The sequence below is a fragment of the Antechinus flavipes genome, chromosome 3, assembly GCF_016432865.1.
Source record: "Antechinus flavipes isolate AdamAnt ecotype Samford, QLD, Australia chromosome 3, AdamAnt_v2, whole genome shotgun sequence".
Classification (NCBI taxonomy): domain Eukaryota; kingdom Metazoa; phylum Chordata; class Mammalia; order Dasyuromorphia; family Dasyuridae; genus Antechinus; species Antechinus flavipes.
Window position 1 is genome coordinate 200672912 of NC_067400.1, and position 20574 is coordinate 200693485.

At 33.6% G+C, this 20574-nt stretch overlaps 1 protein-coding gene across 2 annotated transcripts in view; it reads left to right on the top strand.

Annotated features, from left to right (window-relative positions):
* The window catches only part of SCML2 (Scm polycomb group protein like 2), a 154863-nt gene that overhangs the window by 82198 nt on the left and 52091 nt on the right, over positions 1-20574 (top strand). For both annotated transcript variants that reach the window (XM_051984420.1, XM_051984422.1), the window contains one exon: positions 14503-14753. In XM_051984420.1, coding sequence (XP_051840380.1) covers positions 14503-14753 — 251 coding nt within the window. The remainder of the gene's footprint in view (positions 1-14502; positions 14754-20574) is intronic.

Sequence of the window (20574 nt, forward strand, 5' to 3'; positions counted from 1 at the left end):
AAAAGGTGCTGTGCTCTGTGAGTAAAGCACAATTGTAGCTCGAAAGAAATGCAAAATGAACTAAGAGACTCTGCCCCAAGTGTTCACATGGACAGTTTGTACCCAACCTGTGGCAGAGCATTAAATATCATTTAAAAAAAAAGCTTCCCTAAAAATTAGAACTATCAAGACATAGTATGGGCCACCTCATGAATACAGTGGCATTTCTCATCATGGATATCTTTAAGCAGAGGCTAAACCAACCACCTGTTATGTTTGTTGGAGTGGGAATCATTTTCACTTATGGGCTAGATTAGATGTCTTAAGTTCCTTTCAGTTGTCAAATTTTCTATTTGGTGATGAAATCCTGAACAAAAGTGGTGGAATGGAGAGACAAGGGAATGGATTCATTTGATGGAACCAAAACAATTTAATTTTGTAACTTATTGATTAATTGAATAATGGAACATCCAGGATGAGGATAAGTATCCTGGAGATGAAGTCATATCATAAAATTTGATATCAGGCAGACACCTCATGAAATAGGGATAAGAAAAGGCCATTGTATTTAACAATAAAGAGTTCAGTGATAACTGTGGAAAGAGAAATTTTAGTTGAGTTGTAAAGTCAGAAATCAGATTGTAAGAAGTGACTGAGGTGAGAGGAAGTAATATCATGAGTATGGATAGCTTTTTCTATTATGGGCTGTGAAAGGGAAGAGAATGAAGAATGAAGAAGAGTATGATAAGTTTTAGGAAAAGTTAAGTCACATTGTAGGGGTTGTGTGGACAGAGGTTGAAGTCTTACCCTTGTCTTTGGAAGATTGTGGTTTTGTATTTTATATTTTTGTGGTTTGTATATTGTATAATATTTTATTAGCCTATATATAATCCTTTAGCTTTTTCTCCAGAGTTCTGATTTCAATTCAGATTTCATTAAAAAAATAAAAAATAAAAAACCAAATCCTCTTCCTTAATTTTTTTGATGTTTTATCATTGTAGGTCTTTTTTTTTTTCTTGGAGTTTATACTTTTTTCTTGTTATAGATTTTCTCTCTTTTTTAGATTTTACCTGTGGGCAACTTTTGATCAATTATATTTGTCTTTGTAGCAAGGATTGTACCCCCCTGAATTTAGCATAGGGATATCATTGTGTGGCTCAAAGGGAAGAGGATTAGTTATTTCTAATCTCTTCTCCCCTGAAATTTCTCTAGAGTACACTTTCAATTCTTCCAGGGGAGGAAGCAGGAAATTGGGGGTTAAAAGCCACTCTCCTTTTCTCAGAAATAAGGGGTTACCAGAGTAGGAGTATATATTACCTATTCTCTTAAATATTATTTAACTAGTTGACATGATCAGGTTCAATGTAATTTATGATTGCTTTATCAATATTGGGTGAAGTAGCATGACCCAAGCTATATATCTTAAAACTTGACTCTGTTCCCACCAATATCAATTCCACAATGAATACATAGTATTTATCAAAGGAACCCCATGTAGCTAATTCTATAGCGAAAACAAAATTGGAGAACATATACATCAAAGTATAGACCAGATAGTATAAAATATTAAAGCAAGGTAAGTGTGTATATGGGGGTAGGGGGAGGAAGAGAAGGATGGGGATGGCATGAGTTGGAGGGAATAGTTTAATGTTAGAACAGCCTCATCTGAAAGTGCCTGTACCATTTCACATCTGTAGTATTCCATTCTTTAAAATAAAATGAATAGAAATGAATTTTTAAGCTACTTTTCTGAAAAATAAAGAATGTTTGTACCATTTTCATACTTAGGAGCATATTTCTGTCATATCTCCAATATTGACTATTCCCATATTTCATCATTGATTCCAACTTTCTGCTTTATTTCCATTCATATTTCCCTTATTAGTAGTAACTTAAAGCATTCTCTGATATAGTTCTTAGTATGCAGTTCTTTTGGGAACAATTTATTCATATTTCTGCATTATTTAGGGGAATGACTTTGAAATGAGTTCTTATCAGAAAAATTTGATGAAAAAATTTACTACCTTTCAAGTACTTTTTATTTTGTTTGTGCATTTTATATTTTTGAGCCTATTTATTTTGTTGTGATTTCTGTGGGCATATAAATAATAGGTAATAGGTTCTGGTAATTCTTTTTGTTACCTATTTATTGTTATTTGTTACTTAATTGTTTTAAAATTTCAAAAATTTGTTGACTAGCTTTTTATGTCTAAGAAAGATTTTTAAGATAGTCAGAGCCTAATACTTAGGAAACACTTCTCCAATCTGCCCTTCTTCCCTTTATTTTGATATCTAGACACACACACACACACACACACACGTGTATGTGTATTTAATAGTATATTTTAAATCTTTCTGAGGAACACCTGTTTCTCTTATCAGAGCTCTCATGGTTAAAAAAATTACCAGCTTTTCTATTTCTCATATGATTGAGCTCCTTATTTGCTAGTAGAAAGTGAAAAGTAATGCAAAAGGAAAAATGTTTGAAAGAAAATTATCATTTTTTAAAAAAGAACACTCATACATTTACATGCATTAACATATGATTATTTTTAATTTCTTTTTGCTTTTGGACAAATCATACATTTATTTATTTATTCATTCATTCACTTATTTATTTTGCTTTTGCAGAAATCATTGTTACTTATGTAGAGGAAATATAGAAAGATCTTTCTTGTCATTTTGCCTTAATTTTTTTTTTTTTTTGTAAAGGCAGACATTTTTAGTATGTCCCATATGTAATGGGAAAAGGCATCATGTTTTATTCAAACATCTTTTATGCCTCCTGAATTCCCCACAGTAAATTAGTAAAGCATTATTAGTTATATAGATTATATGTTTCAAGAAAGAAAAACACCTAAATCTTTATCTTTCTGCTTACCCAGAAAAAAATTTTTGAGACATTTTTACTTAATATGTACTCTGCCTACATTCCCATTTCTTAAGGGTTTTCTATATCTAGAAGAAAGACAGTTCCCATTTCTTACCCTTTCTTTCTTCTAGATACAGAAATTCTTATTCTAGTTTAAAAATCAAAGATTTCATTATTGGTAGGTATTTTCTTCATTGACATTGAATGTGATAAGATTTCACCTTTAGTTAGCACTTTAATGTTTACAAAATAGTTTACAGGGACTATCTCATTTGATCATTTATGCAGATTAGGTAGCCAGTGACTTAGTGGAGAGAGCATTGGGCCTCGAGTCAGGAAGAACTCAATTCTTGACAAAATGATTCACTGGAGAAATAAATGGCAAACCACTCCAGTATCTTTGCTGTGACATCCAACCGGGTTCACAAAGGGTTGGACATGATTGAAATGACTCAGCATCAAAGCAGATACTTCTATACTTGAGTAGATAAGTGAGTAAAATTTTTTCATCACTTAAATTTAATTAAGTAGCTTCTTGGAAAACAGGCATCTAATTTCTGAGCCCACAATCAGAATTTGCATTATACGTGTGATGCCTGTTCTTTAATGTCCTTCATGTATAATACCACTTGTATATTTAATAGCCACTTGTTTATGTATTATCTCTAACCAGACTATGAACACTTGAAGACAAACTTTTCGGTCTCTGGAAGGCTTTAGTACAGGGATTGATAAGGTGAATTCTTAGAACAGAGCTGGGGAATCTCATTCATATGCCATACAGAATTACCAACTTAAACAGGTCGTTGTACATAGCTTTCAGCTCATCATTACTTGTGGTTGCCTTGGCAGGAATAGACCAAACAATTTTCATGGCTCACAGGCTAGATGTTCCCCACCTCTACCTTGGAATAATCCAGTGTCATCTTTATGTTGGAAGACATCAGAAGTACTTTATTAGAAGCCTGACAATGTTTGCTTATTTAAATTAGATAAGTAAACTAAGAAATTCCACATATGCAACATACTAGTCTGTAATGGGCTGAGGTTTGAGTTGATGCACTGAGGTCCCAAGCATGTGAAGCTAAATAGTAATTGGACCATAGTCTATTAATATATGTGCTTAGAGAAAGAATGGCCCCACCTACTCTTTGTGCAAGTCCTGATGTGTTGTATAGGAAATGACGATTTTGGTGGATGGAGGCAGGGGAGTGGAAAGGGAAGGGGAAAGAGAGGCTGCTGCTTGGCATCTTGACAGAGCTGCTCACATTGCTATCACGACCGCCCTTCACCTCCAATCCCCTTTTCACCTGCAACCCCCCTTCACCTCTGCTAGCTGGTCCTGTTGCAGCTGCCCATATTGCTATTGCAATCCTTCTTCACCTCTACTGAGAATAAAGATTGAAGATTTTTCCCTTAACCTGAATTCCTGACTCCCGCTGATTTTAATTTTTAATTACGCAGTCATCACACTAGTGAAAGTTTTGAGTAGCTTTATGACCAAGATTCAAAAGGCATATTCCTGTCAGTTTTTACCACTTTGATCTTCATAATTGTGTTAAATGTATAAGAATAAAGATGGTTTAATTACATATATATATATGTGGAGTGTTCAGGGAGGAGGAGTTCTGATGTAAGGGCATATTGAGTTCTTTACAAGGCTTTCATCCACCTTTGGTGTCTGTTTTCACACAACTTTCATATGTAGCTTCAGGAAGCTATAACATATGCAACAGCAATACCTAGAGACTGTTTTGGCAGAGGACTTAATAGCAAGGTGAGGGTAACAAACAGGTCTCAAACCCATTGTCAGAATGGATGGATGAGAACCTAAGACCCATGAAGGCAGTTGAAGCTGGCACTGTGTAACTTTAGAGATTAGTCAGACATCTCGTGCATTTGAGGTTGTCACTATTCATCCAGTCTTTTATCTTCCCACTGAACTTCATTGTTTCTGGAAGAGAGTGAAGCTGATCATTTTGCAATTTTGTCTTGCTTAAATCCAAGAATATCACATACCTTAGAGGTCGAGAAGGATGAGAATTAAATATTAAATTTATGTATATATTAGTTATATGTATTATATAAATTAGGTAAAAAATAAAAATTAAGTAAAGGTGATTAGATTTGGCTGTTAATTAATTTCATTTAAAAGATGAGGTTCATTTGCATGGGATTTAAAGGTGAGGAGAGAAAGTAGTAACAAATGTAAATAGGTTTTTTTTTTAGCAATTTAACAAAAATAAGTAGAACTGGCATGGACCATCCTCGTAAGAATAAAAAATGGATGAGATATAGCATATTTGTAGGTATTTGGGAAGGAACCAATTGGTGAAAAATTTTAAATTAGTGATTGAGAAATAATGGTCTAGGAAATCAACTGGAAAAAATTGGAAGGAATTTGGGTCAAGGTTACTTGCAGAAGTGTTGGTGTTGGCAAGTAGAATGGCCATCCCATCTTTAGAAACTAGTGAAGGGAGATATTGGAGCATAAATAAAGAGGGATATGAGATAAAAGAAGTAATTCTTGGTTGAATGGATTCAACATTTTTCAGAGAAGGATGAAGTGATGTCCTTAGGGGAAGGGAACAAGCATTTTTTTAAATGCCTTCTATGTGCTAGATAGTATGCTAAGAGCTTTACAAAAACTGTCTTATTTCAAAGATCAAAAGATAATTGATGCAGTTGGCACTAATTTTCTCCCCTTTGAGGGGGGAACAAAATGTTTGGAATAGCTGTGATAATGTTTATTAAAATGAAAATTTTTTTCCCCGTGATTTTGTCTTCAATTCACCAACCCTTTAGGATTAAATTGTTTAGTTTCTATTTAAGTTGGGATCTTTTGTTTTAAGACCCATTATTGATTAACGTTTTTATTGTATTATAGACAGTAAGAGGCATGTTTAATTTTTCTGCATTTGATCATGAAGTTTTTGTGTCCTTGATAGTACATTGTCAGCATTTATATATGTGCTCTGCATTCAGTCAAACAAAAAAACATTTATTAAGCACCTGTTTTATGCCAAGATCTCTACTAGGTATAGAGCATACACATAAAAAGGATGAATTGATCATTACTCTCAAGGTGCTGTCATTTTAATGAAGGAGGCAAGAAGTGTGTTTAACCAAGTATACAAAAGCTAAGCACGAAAACAAATCAGTAGTTTGGGAGGAAGAGAGCACTAGCAATGGGGACAGGGATTAAGAAAGTCTTCATGTGATAGGTGATACTTAAACTATGACTTAATTCTGTGAAAGGGATTCTTTGAAATGAAGATAAAGAGATAACATTATACACATGAGCAACAGCCATCGTAAAGTCATGGAGATTAAGAGTCATGTATGAAGAACTGAGAGAAAATCAATTTGAGAGAAGAGTGGGAAAAGGATGAATTTTTTTTTGGGGGAGGAGGGGGAGTGGGGAGGATTGGAAAAGATGGATCAAGACCAGGTTGTGAAACCTTTAAAAGTTAAATAGAAGTTTAATTTGCTTTTGTAGGGAATTGATGTTGTCACTTAAGATAATCACTTTTCCCACTAAGTAGAGAATGTATAAGAATGATTAGAGTCTCCAAGAAGGGAGGCCAGTTGAGGCTTTTGTAAGAAAAGCTAGCTAAGCAAGGAGTTATAAAGGCCTAAATTAAAATGGTGGCTGTACTATTGAAGAAAAGGATCCAGATTAAAAAGATGTAGAAGTAGAAAGAATAAGACTTGGCAAGTTAGATATATAGGGTTGAAGGAGAATGAGGAGTTGAGAATAATTCAGAGATTATGACTTTGGGAGATTTAGAAGGATGATGGTGTCTTCAACAGAAGTAAGGACATTTGGAAGAGGACTAAGTTTAGGATAAAAGATAATGAAGCTCTTCCTTGCCTCTAAAACTTTAGCCTGATTATTTTTTCATGACCTCATTTAGAAAGAAAGATTTTCAGATATGACTTTATTCACATTTATTTATTACATTTTATTTTTTCTGATGGATTTGCAGAAAATTAAAGTATGTATTGCCCGAGTATTTAGCTTCAATAACCTAGAAATTCTCTAAACATAACTTAATCCTAAAGACTCTATTAGAGTTAATTTATAATTAAACCATAGAATTAAACTTTTATTTATTAAAATGGTTTAATCCTCAACTCTTGAGGATTAAATGTTTCATCATTAATCCTTGAAATATAATTCTAAGTGCCTGACAGATTGTGTGTATTTATATTTATATATAAACCATGGCTGCTAGATATAGGTAATTCAGTTCAGGACACTTTGCATTAGAGGATTTATTTAAAAATGGTTTTGAAAATGAAGCACCTAAAAGACCATAAAGTCTGAGATCTTATCTCTCATTGGGAATAGTGCCAGTTTATGTAATTGACTTACAATGATGGGCTTCTGTATAGGGGTCAGATTGACTAGACTGAAAAAAACTATGGAATGTGAGGACATATGTATGGCATCCAGATGTGCTACTGTGAAGTTTGGTTATCAGAAATAACTAATTTCTGATAACCAACAACCAAAAACCAACCAGAAATTACACATCAGAATGTGTAATATGTTCTTTTGATAAAAGCAGTCTCTTTGGTATAAAATTCAGTATCCTGAAACCCTCCTGAGACCAGAATGTTTCAGTGTTTAGTGTGAAGGGTGGTTCTGAGGACTTGATTTTGAAAATATGACTCTTTTCAGCTACAATCTGCTTGAACACACTCATTGTACACAATGAGTAGGAAATCACAGTGGTTTTGCAGAAGTACAAGATCAACTCTTTATATATCCATACATACACATACACATATATGCCTAGAGATTGTATTCTTTTAACTAGTAAATATAAAATCAAGATTCAGCCAATTGGAAGAGAAATCAGCAACCAGTACTTTAAAACATTTGAGGATTGTATTATCTACTTTTAGCCAGTATTGCATTTAGATACAGGCTGTAGGGTTGTGTGAGGGATTTTTCAGGCTATCCACACATATATTCTATGTGTGTATGTGTGTGTGAGAGACAGGTATGCCAACGTGCACGCGCGCGTGCGCGTGCACACACACACACACACACACACACACACACACACCCTTGGTGGCTGCCTGAATACAGGAAGTTATAAAGAAACCCAAGCTTCTTGGAAGATGACTTGTCATGGCAGAATGGACTGAACTGACAAAACGATATTGGGCTTATTTTTTGCTAATAGTATGCTTGTTCATATTATTCACTTACTGTTATAGAAGGAGCATAGCTGAAGATATAGACAACAGTCTTCTTTACCCTTCTCCAGCAAACAAAAGCTGAAACAAAACAAAAATTTTGGGGTCCTGGGGATCCTGGCACTGGTATAGTTAAGTGGACTTTCCATGACTTACCTAATGATATCATTCAATTACCAATCACTTACTTTCCTGGAATGGAACAGTGGGAGTGGGATGGGAGGATATATGTGTGTATGTGATGGTTTTGTTGACAAAGTCTAACACAGTGTGCTGACAGACTTCATTCCATTGAAACTCATTTTTACTTTGTTAAAGATAGTGCAGCTAGACAGAGCAATGAAGAGTGTCAGTTCCGAAGTCAGAAGGACCCTAAGTTCAATCCTGGACAAGTCATTGAACCCCAAATGCCTCAAACCTCCTTACCTCTCCAGAAATGAGTTATACTTATCATTATGAACAAGTTTTGGATTTAAAAGAAAGTTAGTTTTAGGCTGTTGTATTTGAGATGTTTCCTGAGTATTCATTTTCAAATACTCAAGTAACTGAAGCTCAGGAAGTTACTGAGGATATAGAATTACTGAATATAAATTTTTGAGTTTTCTCTATGGAAAAGCTAACTGAATCTATGAGAGCTAATGAAATTACAAAAAGAGACAGTATAGATAGAATAGAAAAAAGGGTTCAGGATGAGAGTTTGGGGGAACACCAATAATTAAACCTGATGTGTATTAACACCAAGTGAGGAATAATAGGTAGGAGAAGCAGAAGAAAAGTATCCAGGAGGAGAGTGTAGTTAGCAGTGTCAAGTACAGAGCTGGGAAATTTTTATGCTCATATGCTTACATATCAGAAAAGCGTTTATATCTAACAATTTAAATAGTTTACTGAGGTTTAAAAATTTTTTTTGCTAGATTTTTCTAATTTTGCAAAGGGTATCTTGTGTTTCCCTATAGGTATCTTGTGTTTCCCTATTATAGTTTTGTCCCCTATTTCTCTTCTTGATTCTATTTGCTTTTCCTTTAAGTATTAAGCTGTCATTTCAGTCTGTGTCTATTAAGTAATGAAAATATTCTATATAGTGCTTTTGAATATAATGTAGTTTCCTTATTTCATTTAACTCTTTTTGCCTGCTACCTCCAAATTTTGGAGTTTGCTTCCAAGTACATTTTATAAATTTTTTTTTTCCTTTCCATCATTTTGATGTGGTTCTCTATGTTATAGTACTGTTTATTGTAAATAGCATATGGTTGGAATCTGCTTTCTTTTTGTTGTTGTTGTTGTTGTTGTTGTTGTTGTTGTTGTTGTTGTTGTTGTTGTTGTTGTTGTTTTTTGTTTTAATCATGTTCTTTTTTTTTGTTTGTTTTTAATAGCCTTTTATTTACAGGTTATATGCACGGGTAACTTTACAGCAATGACAATTGCCAAACCTCTTGTTCCAATTTTTCCCCTCCTTCCCCCCACCCCCTACCCCAGATGGCAGAATGACCAGTAGATGTTAAATATATTAAAATATAAATTAGATAGACAATAAGTATACATGACCAAACCATTAATTTGCTGTACAAAAAGAACGGATTCTAAAATATTGTACAATTAGCCTGTGAAGGAAATAAAAAATGCAGGCGGGCAAAAATATAGGGATTGGGAATTCAATGTAATGGTTCTTAGTCATCTTCTAGAGTTCTTTCTCTGGGTGTAGCATTACTGCTCCATTGGAACTGATTTCCATCTCATTGCTGAGGACAGCAGGTCCATCAGAATTGGTCATCATAAAGTATTGTTGTTGAAGTATATAATGATATTCTGGCCCTGCTCGTTTCACTCAGCATCAGTTCATGTAAGTCTCTCCAGGCCTTTCTAAAATCATCTTGTTGGTCATTTCTTACTGAGCAATAATATTCCATAATATTCATATACCACAATTTATTCAGCCATTCTCCAGTTGATGGGCATCCACTCAGTTGGAATCTGCTTTCTAATACCATGTATTACCCTCTTCAATTCTGTTAATATAGTCATCTACTTTTCACAATTATGCTAATCAGATGGGATATTTCCCTGCATCCTGTTATACTTTTTCTTCCCTTTTACTACCTTTACTAGGAAGAATGTGGTGAAAGGCAAGGAATATGGATAAACTAGTGATTTGTAATCAAAATAATCACTTTCATTTTCACTTTCTTCCCTCTCTTCCTTTGTCCAGATCCTGATGGATCTGCTCCTTTTCCCTTCCCTCCCATCTATTTCCTTTGTTTACCTCTGTTTACCTCTTTTACAATCTGCCTCTGAGGTTGAAGCATATGTTGGCCATAATTTTATTATCTCCTCCTAAGCTCTTATTCCCTTTTCTTTCTTTACTTTATGGTAGTTATTTCTAAATCTTATGTAATCCTGTCTCTGATTTCTTGTTTCATAAACAGTATTTCTGATTTTTTACTTTTTCTTTGATCTGAGCCCTGGGTTTTTAATATTATTACATTTGCATTATTAGATAGGAGTGGAATATTTTCATTTTGGCTTTTTTGCTGATTCTGATCCATATATAACTATCCATTTTTTTTAATGGGGGGAGATAGATAGATAATTATTCCTCTGACACAGTCTGATGATTCTTAATTCTTCTTGATATATTTTTCCTGGAAATTTTAAAAATAGCTACCTTCTTGTCATTTTTCAACATATTATTTGTTTTGATCTTTCATGTTGCCGTGTTGAGTTTTGCATATTCCATTCTCATTTTCCATAAATTAAGCAAGTTTTTTCCCCTTCTCTTTTTGTTAATTTTTTTTTCAAATGAATATCTACCTTTTTTTCCTACTCTTATAAGGAAGCAAAAAAAAAAAAAATCTCAGGCAAACAAATTCTTGAATTGGTCAAATTTTGGAAAAATGTCTCAGTTCTCACCTTATAATGCTTTTGAGTCTACTATTTATCCTCCTCTCTTCATCTTGATCTGATTGCTTCCAGCTCCTGGCCCCAAGTGTGTTTTCATAAACAGGATTTTCTACCTCTCTGTCTCCCCACTTGAGTCCTCATATCTCTTCCTCCTCTTTTTTTGCTCCCTCCCTACCCTCTTTCAAGCTTCAGTAATCCCTTCAGACCATCTTCAATTAGATTATTAGCAGACTGCTAGCTTGTTGATGTGTACTTGCACTGACTTCTCTAATGGAATTCCTTTGTCTTTGTCTAAGTTTCTAGCTTGCTTTTTTTCTTGCTGTCTAAGCTGATTGAACATACTGTTTTTTCTCTTTGGAGTTCTTGAGCGTTATTTGATCTGGTGACATTTTTAGGTCTTTACTGGAGCATATATGAGAAAACTACACAATGTCTCATTTTTTAAAAATTTTAAACCTGAATGAGATATTTTGAGGAGAGAATCAGCATGTTGAATATGTGGAATAAATTGAGAACAACAATATTATACTCCACTTTTTATGGAGGAATAGGGCAGGAAACTATTTGGTGGAGTAAAATGAGTTAGAATTTAGTTGAATTAGAGATGACAACACATGTAGGTAGAAATATCCAGCATATAGTTAAGGATTTGGGACTGGAGCTCAGGACAGATTTGAGAGCTCATTTCTGTAGAAGTGATAATGGAAAATTCTGATAACAGAAACCGTAATAGTAAATTAGTTTATACACAATCTTCCCTTACCATAGAAATGAAAAACATTTAGTTTAAATACATTATATTGGATACAGAAGGTAGAAAATCTAATTAATGCAAGTTTTTGTTCTGAAGGTGTTTTATGATTTTTTTTCATAGGACTGAATGGTGAAGTTATTTCTTTATTTAGGGATTGGAAAGAAAAGTTGGACTTCAGCAAAGGGAAACTATAAACACTTATTATAGAAGTAGGATAGGAATGGGATAATAGATAGTCTAGAAAAGAATAGAGTTTTGAGATGTAAGAGTAGTTTATCAGAGAGAACAAGGAGAATAGAAAATGTAAAAAGCTTTTGTTTCCTAGTCATGGATAATTGATGTCGGGCAGGGGGGACTAGTTCCATTAAATACTGGTAGTTGAGAAGTTAGATTTATCAGGGGAAAGAAAGAGATGCTTGGTGAGGAAATGGTGGCAACAAAGTGCATTACAATTGTTATAGGAGTTTGTTAGGGATATATAGAGAGAACCGGTTCAGGAGCAGGATGTGGGAAAAAATTTTGTTTTTCAAATTAAAAGCATACTTGAACATTTCAGACAGAAGAATCAGAATAGAGAAATAGAATCAAATGGATGAGGTAATATTTGAACGATCAGTGTCCCAGAAAATATAGCTTGAGAGAAAAGTGAAATTGGAGAGGTTAGCCATTATGAACACCTTCCTTTGAGTCCAGAAAGTTGGAAAAGAACATTCAAGTTGGGCCTTTTGGAAACTACTCCTGGTAAAAGGCTTTGATTTCTCTAGGAGAGTAAGTTAGAAAATTGGTTATTTGTCAATAATTGATCAGAGGGAGGGGGCATATATAGCTAGGGATACTATAAAAGGAAAAAAAGAATGGAATGATCTAGTAAGTTAATTATAGATGAATAAAAGTATTGTTAATATAGAGTTGAGATATGTTCCAGGCCCTCCTTGCAGGACAATATGAAAAGAAAACAGTCACTAATATAATGACATACACTAATCCTGAAAAGGTAGGTTGAAGCTATGTTCTACATAGTTGCAAAGCTCTCTGCAGAGCTTTAAAAATCAAACAAGCAGTTTTTGATCCTTTTATAATAACTACTTCATTTTATTGAACTGAGATTATGAGTTGGTCAAACCTATACTTTGGCAGCTGTGTAGAAAACGGTTTGGAGAAGGGTCCCAGAGCAGGGTAACTAATGGGAGGCTTTTGTCTCCAAGCACCAGGTTGATAGCCTGATTTAAGGGGGCAACAAGTTGGATGCATTCAACAACATCTTGGCAATGATGGGAAACTCTGGAATGAGGGTAAAGCAGGAGTTGAGGATGTGGAGTTATGAATATAGATGGATTGTAAGGATAGTGCCCTCAATAAAAGAAGAAAGGTTTAGAAAAGAGGTGGGGGTGGAGAGGGAATGAAGATAAAGAATTCTATTTTCGAAATGTACAGTTTGAGATATCTTTTGGAACATAGTTAGAAATGTCTCAAGTTGTTCTTGTGTTGGATCAGAAATCAGGAGACAGATTATAACTGGTTACATAGATCTAATTCCCAGATCATATAGAATCAATAATTGTCCCCAACTTACTGAAATTATCAAGTGAGTAAGTGTAGATAGGAGAAAGATGAAGGATGTTGGACATAGTTTTGCTTTGTACAGGTGTGATATGGCTGTTGATATAACAGGAAATTGAGGAGCAGCAGCCATATAAATTGAAAGAAAAATTAGAGAATAATGTCTTTTTATCCTGAGAGACATTTGTGTCCAGAAGAGTATGGTCAGTCATGATGCAGAAGAAATGGAATAATATTGGTCAGTCAATGAATGTCCCGAAAATCTTATTGGAAAGTAAAATGGAGAAGCTTCTTGTATCATCTGTAAGGAGTCAAATCCTAATTTAAAAAATGTCTAAGGATTAATATACTCTCATCTGTTCATATAGTAGAATGGAGAAGTAATATGAAGTGATAAGTTAATAAATGTACATCTTTTAAAAATTAAATTGATTTTACTTTGCATAGCTTTTATAAATGTATATATAAAAATTATACAAAACATTCCCATAGCAATTTCTTACTTGACATCATTTCTTAGGTTAGGTGATTTTTTTTTTTTTTGCTTTGTTTTAGAATGAAAAATAGAGCAACTGAATCATGAATATTTAAAATTTTTAAGTGACTTTGATTACAACCAATTTTATAAGATATTCAATCCTAGCTGGGTTGGGGAGTAATGAGTATCTAGTGGAAAGTAAATGCTTCATAAAGAAACAATAATCATGATTCAAGGAACAAGTCTTATTCAACCTGAAACAGTAAGCTATATTTGTGATTAGACATAGATTCATGGTCTTAAGTATTTATGCTTTCAGAATCTTATGAAGCATTTCATTCAAGAATAGAACATTACTCTAGATTTTTTTCCATTTGGAAGCTTATTGTCTGATTCTAGTGAGGAGCAAAGTAATACTTGTATGTGAATATGTTACATGAAGGAAAGATGTTTTTCTATCATTAGCCTTCTGGAAGGCATTCAAAAGGTGAGTTGATAAGTTGAAAGTTTCATTTTCTTACCTTGTAAATAATAAGTGTTTTCTGGGTTTAAAAGACTATTTGAAAATTGATTTTATCTAAATATTATTATTTTTAAATATAAGTGACTTTGTATCTGATAGTCTTAAATATGTTTCAAAAGTGAAGTTTACTTGTGTAAAACACCAGTCAAAATTAGGTAAAATGCCTTAAAATTCTGGCATTCATATTGTTTTTTTGTTTGTTTGTTTGTTTGTATTTTTTTTCTCAGTTTCCATTACAAAGAGTAGTGCAAAAACACAATCTTCCCCTTCCAAAGTGACTCGGCGTTCAATGCAGTCTCCACAGAAAACTGCTCCAATATCAGCACAGCGGGGCAAGAAACCAGGTCGGGCTAAACCACCTGGACAGACTTCAGTCCCCAAGAAGGGCAGGTCTCCTAAAAATGTTTCCCTGACAAAAACCATCTCTCACACTGAAAATCTCAAAACAAGAAAAAAAGGCCTAAAACCAGGAAGAAAGGTTAGTTGTACCTACTGCTCTTTAATTTATATTGCAGTTTTTTTATAGTGGCTTATTGTTTGTTACATACCATTTAGAAATTTATCTGCAGTAAAATTTCAATAATTTAGATGATTTCCTATTTTCTCATATTAATAGTCTTTTTTTGCAGCAAAGTTAAGTAAGATTTTAAGTACTATTTTGGGGTATTTTTTTGCTGAGGCAATTGGGGTTAAGTGACTTGCTCAGGATCACACAACTAGGAAGTGTTCATTGTATGAGACCAGATTTGAACTCAGGTCCTCCTGATTTCAGGGCTGGTGCTCTATACTGTACTACCTAGCTGCTCCAGTTGTATTTTTTTTTTTAAACAGCACCTTTTAAAACTCAATTTTTCTTTAAAAGTTTTTTGCTAAAAATGTAACTTTTTTAAAATGTAGAAGTTATACAATTTTAAATTGAAAATGGGATCTAAATTTTATTGTTTTGTTGAGAAATATCCAAGAATATTTGCATGAAGATAATATTAACCCTCCAAAGTGGCTTTTGTGGGAAATGTCATGTGGCATTAGCAACTTGAAGGAGATAAAATAAGAATTTATGAATTACGATTCTATTTTTTTTTGTGCCACATTTCTTTATAGATAAAAACACATACAATAACTACACAAAGTTTTTTCATATTGATAACTACTGAAAGTCTGATTCAGAAATTAGGATGAAGGTGACCAACTTTACTTGTGTTTTAAAGATTTGGTCTAAGTTTTTTATTTTTTTTTTTAAATTAGGGGACTGACATACTGTAGTGGTTCCCAGCTTTTTCAAGTATGAGGATCCCTTCTTAGGTTAAATCTTTGTTTTCAGAGTAACACTGATATAACAGCAGTTTTATTGTTAGTACTGCATTTAGAAAATTAGACAATATTATGTGTGGATTCAGCAATGTTCTTAAATGCTTTTTATATTTTAAAAATCACAACAGTACCATGATACAGTATAAATAGTAATACTTATAAAGCATGATTTACAGTTTACTCAAGGTATTTTTGGTTTTTTTACTAAACTGAATTATGGTATACATTTTGTTGGAGCTGAATAAAGATCAGTATGAGAATTCCAAATTCTAATAGATTCAAGGGTCTTGCTTAATTTACTTTAGATCCATAGTTAGGAAGCATGTTATGCAGCAATATTTGCGGATTTAGACATATTAAGGAACTTTTACATAAGTATATTAGTATATTAGTAGTCTATTGCTATTACAAATCAAAGAATCAAAGGAAAATTACTAATGTCTAAAGGCCTTCATTGGAAAGATGTAAATTATCTATTTTCTTACAACGGTATTTGAAGATGACTGGTTTTATTTAATCTTACTACAACTTAGAAAAAATTAATTTTGAGCTTATGCTTAAAATGTAAATTTATATGATACTATGTTGTACAAGAATTATATTTGTTAAACTCCTTCAAGCCCTTGAATGATTATCTTGGCAAGGTATTATTTAGAATTATCTATTTACTGATGAGGGAGAGTAGATTTTTCTTCAATAATTTACTTTTTAAAGGAGGGAAATATAGTCATGAAACAGAAGAAACTGATTTTAAAAGCATGAGGAAAATGAATGTAAGTAAAGTTTTTAAAGGTTTCTAATTTGAGCTGTTCTAAAGCACTTTGAAATAAGTTTCTTTTCTTTTATTTATTTTTTTTTTTTTTGGCTGAGGGAGTTGGGGTTAAGTGACTTGCCCAGAGTCACACAGCTATGAAGTATTAAGTATCTGAGGCCAGATTTGAACTCAGGAGCTTCTGATTTCAGGGCTGGTGCTGTATCCACTATGCCACTTATCTGTCCCTTGAAATAAGTTTCAATGCAAAAATGCCCAAAAGAATATTTTATATTGGCTATGTGCTGTTAATTAGTTTGTTTTGATTTTCATTTATATCTATTTTATCAAAAACAACAATGTATAAAAGACTTTTCAAACTGTAGAGGAGAGTCTGAAGGAAAACATTAAAAAGGGAGAGATGCCTACCTGAGAGATCCTACACAATAATTAAAAAAAAATCAAACTGCCTTGAAACTTTTTTTTTTGAGACAGGGCAAAATAATCAGAATTCTAAGTAACTTTCATAACAAATGCTTTTTAGTCTTGATCAAAGAATTTGAGGAATTATTTAAATGTTTTGGAAAGTGCAGTTGTCTTATTTTAATGTTAAATCTTTGTATATAATTTTTTTCAGAGATGCTTAACTCTCACATATATTCCCATAATTTCCGAATTTTTATGTCTTCTTAGACAAGAATGACTTGTTATTCTAGTAGTGGGTCAGATTTTTCACATGAAAGCTAGCATAGAGAGCTGCTTCTTTCTCTCTTCTACTTTGTTTGGTTCCATTTAGTTAGTGCTTGACAATCACATATTTTCTTCATTAGGAAGTAAATATTCATGCTAAAGAATTTCTCAAAATGGTTTGATTTATGGTCATTTTGAGGAGTTATAGTTCATGTTTTGTGGATTATCATGCCTGAACAATGAACTAACACCAAATATATTTGGATGTCTTCATAAAATCACAGGTTCTCTTGTGCTGCTTTTCCAATTCGTTAATAATAATAATATCAACAATAGCTGCTATTAATAAAGTACTTTGAGATATGCAAAGTGCTTTATAAATATTTCATTTTAACCTCACAACAACTCTGGGTGCCATTATCCTTAATTTATGGATGAAGAAACAGGTAACTTGCCTCAGGGTCACACCAGCTAGCATCTTTAATCACATGAATTCAGGTCTTCCTTACTCCAGGGCCAGTGTCCTATATGTTATAGCTCTATCTAATAGCCTTTAAAATAAGCATATTTCTATAATTTTTTTTTACAAAGCACTTTCCTTATAAAAGCTGAGGTATACTGACTGTCCAAACAGCATTACTCACATTTTATAAGTAATCTTTTAGGCTCAGCCTTCTAAGGGTACTTGTCCAATTATAAAGCCAGTAAATATGAGAGCCAGGAATTAATACTAATTTGCTCCAGATCTAGCACTTGAGTACCACACAATAAGTATGAGTTCATCTCTATATTGTTTTCAATCTGGTTGTTGCAATATAACACAAATTCTTCAGACTGGTATTGTTTTCCATTGAGTTCAACAAAAGTATCTACTGTGTGCAAGGGACTATGCTAGGTGCTGGCAACACAATGCCAAAAATAAAATAGGCCTTGCTTTTAAAGAGTTTGCATTTTATGATAGGGACACAATTTGTACATCAGTAACTAAACTAAATATCTACAAAAAAAGGTATCCTTGGGAGGTGGCATCTGGGCAGCTTCTTGAAGACAGGGATTTTTCAGAAGGAACCTGGACCTTTGAGAAAAGGATTAAGTGTTTGTTTTACTGTCAAATCCTGATGAGTTCTACATCTGTCAGGATTTCCTTTATTTGGCATGGCCAAGGAGGAGAAGGACCCAGCAGCAAGCAGCTCATGGGGATAAGGAAAAACCCCAGATCCCTTTCCCCCTGACCTCTTGGGCCACCCAGAGCTTTTGGAGCCATGGTGTTAATAGCCTTCAGTGCTACTGTGCCTATTGATACTTCATTGAATGCTTTGGTTCATGTTGCTATAAGAACTATTGATGAAATATTCCTCCTTTCTCTTAAATAATAAGGTGGGGAGCTATAGATATAGAATTTTACATCTTCAGAATTGATCACATTAGTTGGTTTTGTCCAGTCATTTTTAGTCATGTTCAACTTTTTGTGACCCTATTTGGGGTTTTCTTGTTCAGAATACTGTAGTGGTTTGCCATTTCCTTTTCCAGTTCATTTTACAGATGAGGAAACTGAGGCAAATAGGGTGAAGTGACTTATCCGGGGTCACACATCTAGTGAGTGTCTGAGGCCATATTTGAACTCATGAAGATGATGAGTCTGATTCCAGGTCTGATACTCTATCCTCTGTGCCACTTATTTGTCTGCCATGTAGGCTTTACATCTTTATTTTTCTTTGTTAAAAAAGGAAGCATTCTGTAAATGGGGGTGGTGGTGTGATCATTAAGTTGAATTAACTAGGGTAAGAACTAAAAGATAACAAGACTTTTAGCAAGAAATTAGTTCTAAAACGCCCAGATAATTTTGTGAGTTAAACCATAAATGTTTTATAATATATTACTTTCCAGCAAAACTTTTGATATGATGCAACTAGGTGGTACAGTAATCTGAACCTGAAATTAAATTTACCTTTTTATCAATTTATTAATTATGTAATGCTTATTAAAGGTCTGACCCTAGACAAGTAACTTAGTATCTCCCTCTATACAATGAAGGTAATGATAGCATTCCTATCATTTATTTGGGTTAATGAGAGATTTGTAAGATTCTTTGCCAATCTTGAAGTATATTTATAGATTTGCTTTTGTTGTTGTTATTTTTATTTCCAGTTCATAATCATTTCCCATTTGTTACATCCTGTACAATAAATGTTTTGCTTTTTCACGCAAACTATCACTAAAGGTCTAGGGAAAGAGCATCAATTCCTCAATTATGTCTCAAAGAAGATGTGATGTCAGATCTAATGGGTAGAAGAATTAATATTATAAGAAGACTAATAAGAATAGAAGGAAGCAGTATAGCTAAACTTCTACAACCACCGTCTCACACGCACCCACACTAACACGCACCTCAACAAAAAGTTTTAGAAAACTCATCAAATTCACAATGTTGATTGACAAATCCAAGTCAGCATAAAGAGACAGGTTTTCTGACCCTGTGAATGGGGAACAGCCAAGAGGGTATTATGTGGAATCTTCCTGCATGAAGACTTAGACGGACCCTGAGATTTGCAGCAGGACAGAATAAAGTCCTATACCCAACACAGAAAGGCCTGAAAGCTGTGAAGGAAGCAGAAGAGAGGCCAGCTGAAATCTTGTCTTTCATACCCCAGAGCTGTTTTGCAGCTCCATCATAGGCTGAAGAGCCAAACTTCACCTAGAGAGTAATTGTAATCTGTGGTTTATTCCTGGGCAAGGAGCAGGAAGCAGTAATTGTGTGGCTTTGACTTCTGGAATTTAACAGAGTCTCATGACTCTCAGCCTGCTTGCTTTTGGAACATGTTGTAGGATAACCAAGGAATAGCTGAAAGTTCTTTTTGTCTGAATTTGCATATACTCCCAAACTGGCTACTCATGGCAGAAACAGTGAAGAAGAGAGTAACTCCCATACATTTATAAGCAAAGCTTCAAAGAAAAATTGAGTTAGAATTCCTAGAAAAAAGTAAAGCAAGAATTTTTAAAGTTAAAAAAATTGGTTTTTAATGAATTGAGTATCAAAGGAAAGATTCACAAAATTAAAGATGTAGAAGAAAAACAATGGTTTTAATAAAAGAAGTACAGATATTAACCACGTTACACAAACTTCTTGGAAATTGGGATCAAAAAGAAATAAGTTACTCTGTGACACGAGGAAAATTGAGACAAAAGTTAGATGACCAAGTGGATAGAAGAAAATGTAAAATATCTCATATCAAAATAGTTGACACATCAAAGATTTAAGAATGATTAAATTACTGGAAAGCTACAATCAGAAAGAGAAGCTAAACATATTTTCAATAATTAATAAAAGAAAATTGAAGCATCATTGCGCCTCCTGAAAATAATACTATGTTCTCCTGGTTCTGCTCATTTCACTTAGGTTTCAGTTCATAAAAGTCTTACCTAGTCTGAAACCATCCTGCTCCTCTTTTCTATATAGCTTGATGATATCCCATTACATTCATATATCACAACTTGTTTAGGTGTTCCTAATGTTCCTGGACATCCCCTCAATTTCCACTTCTTTGTC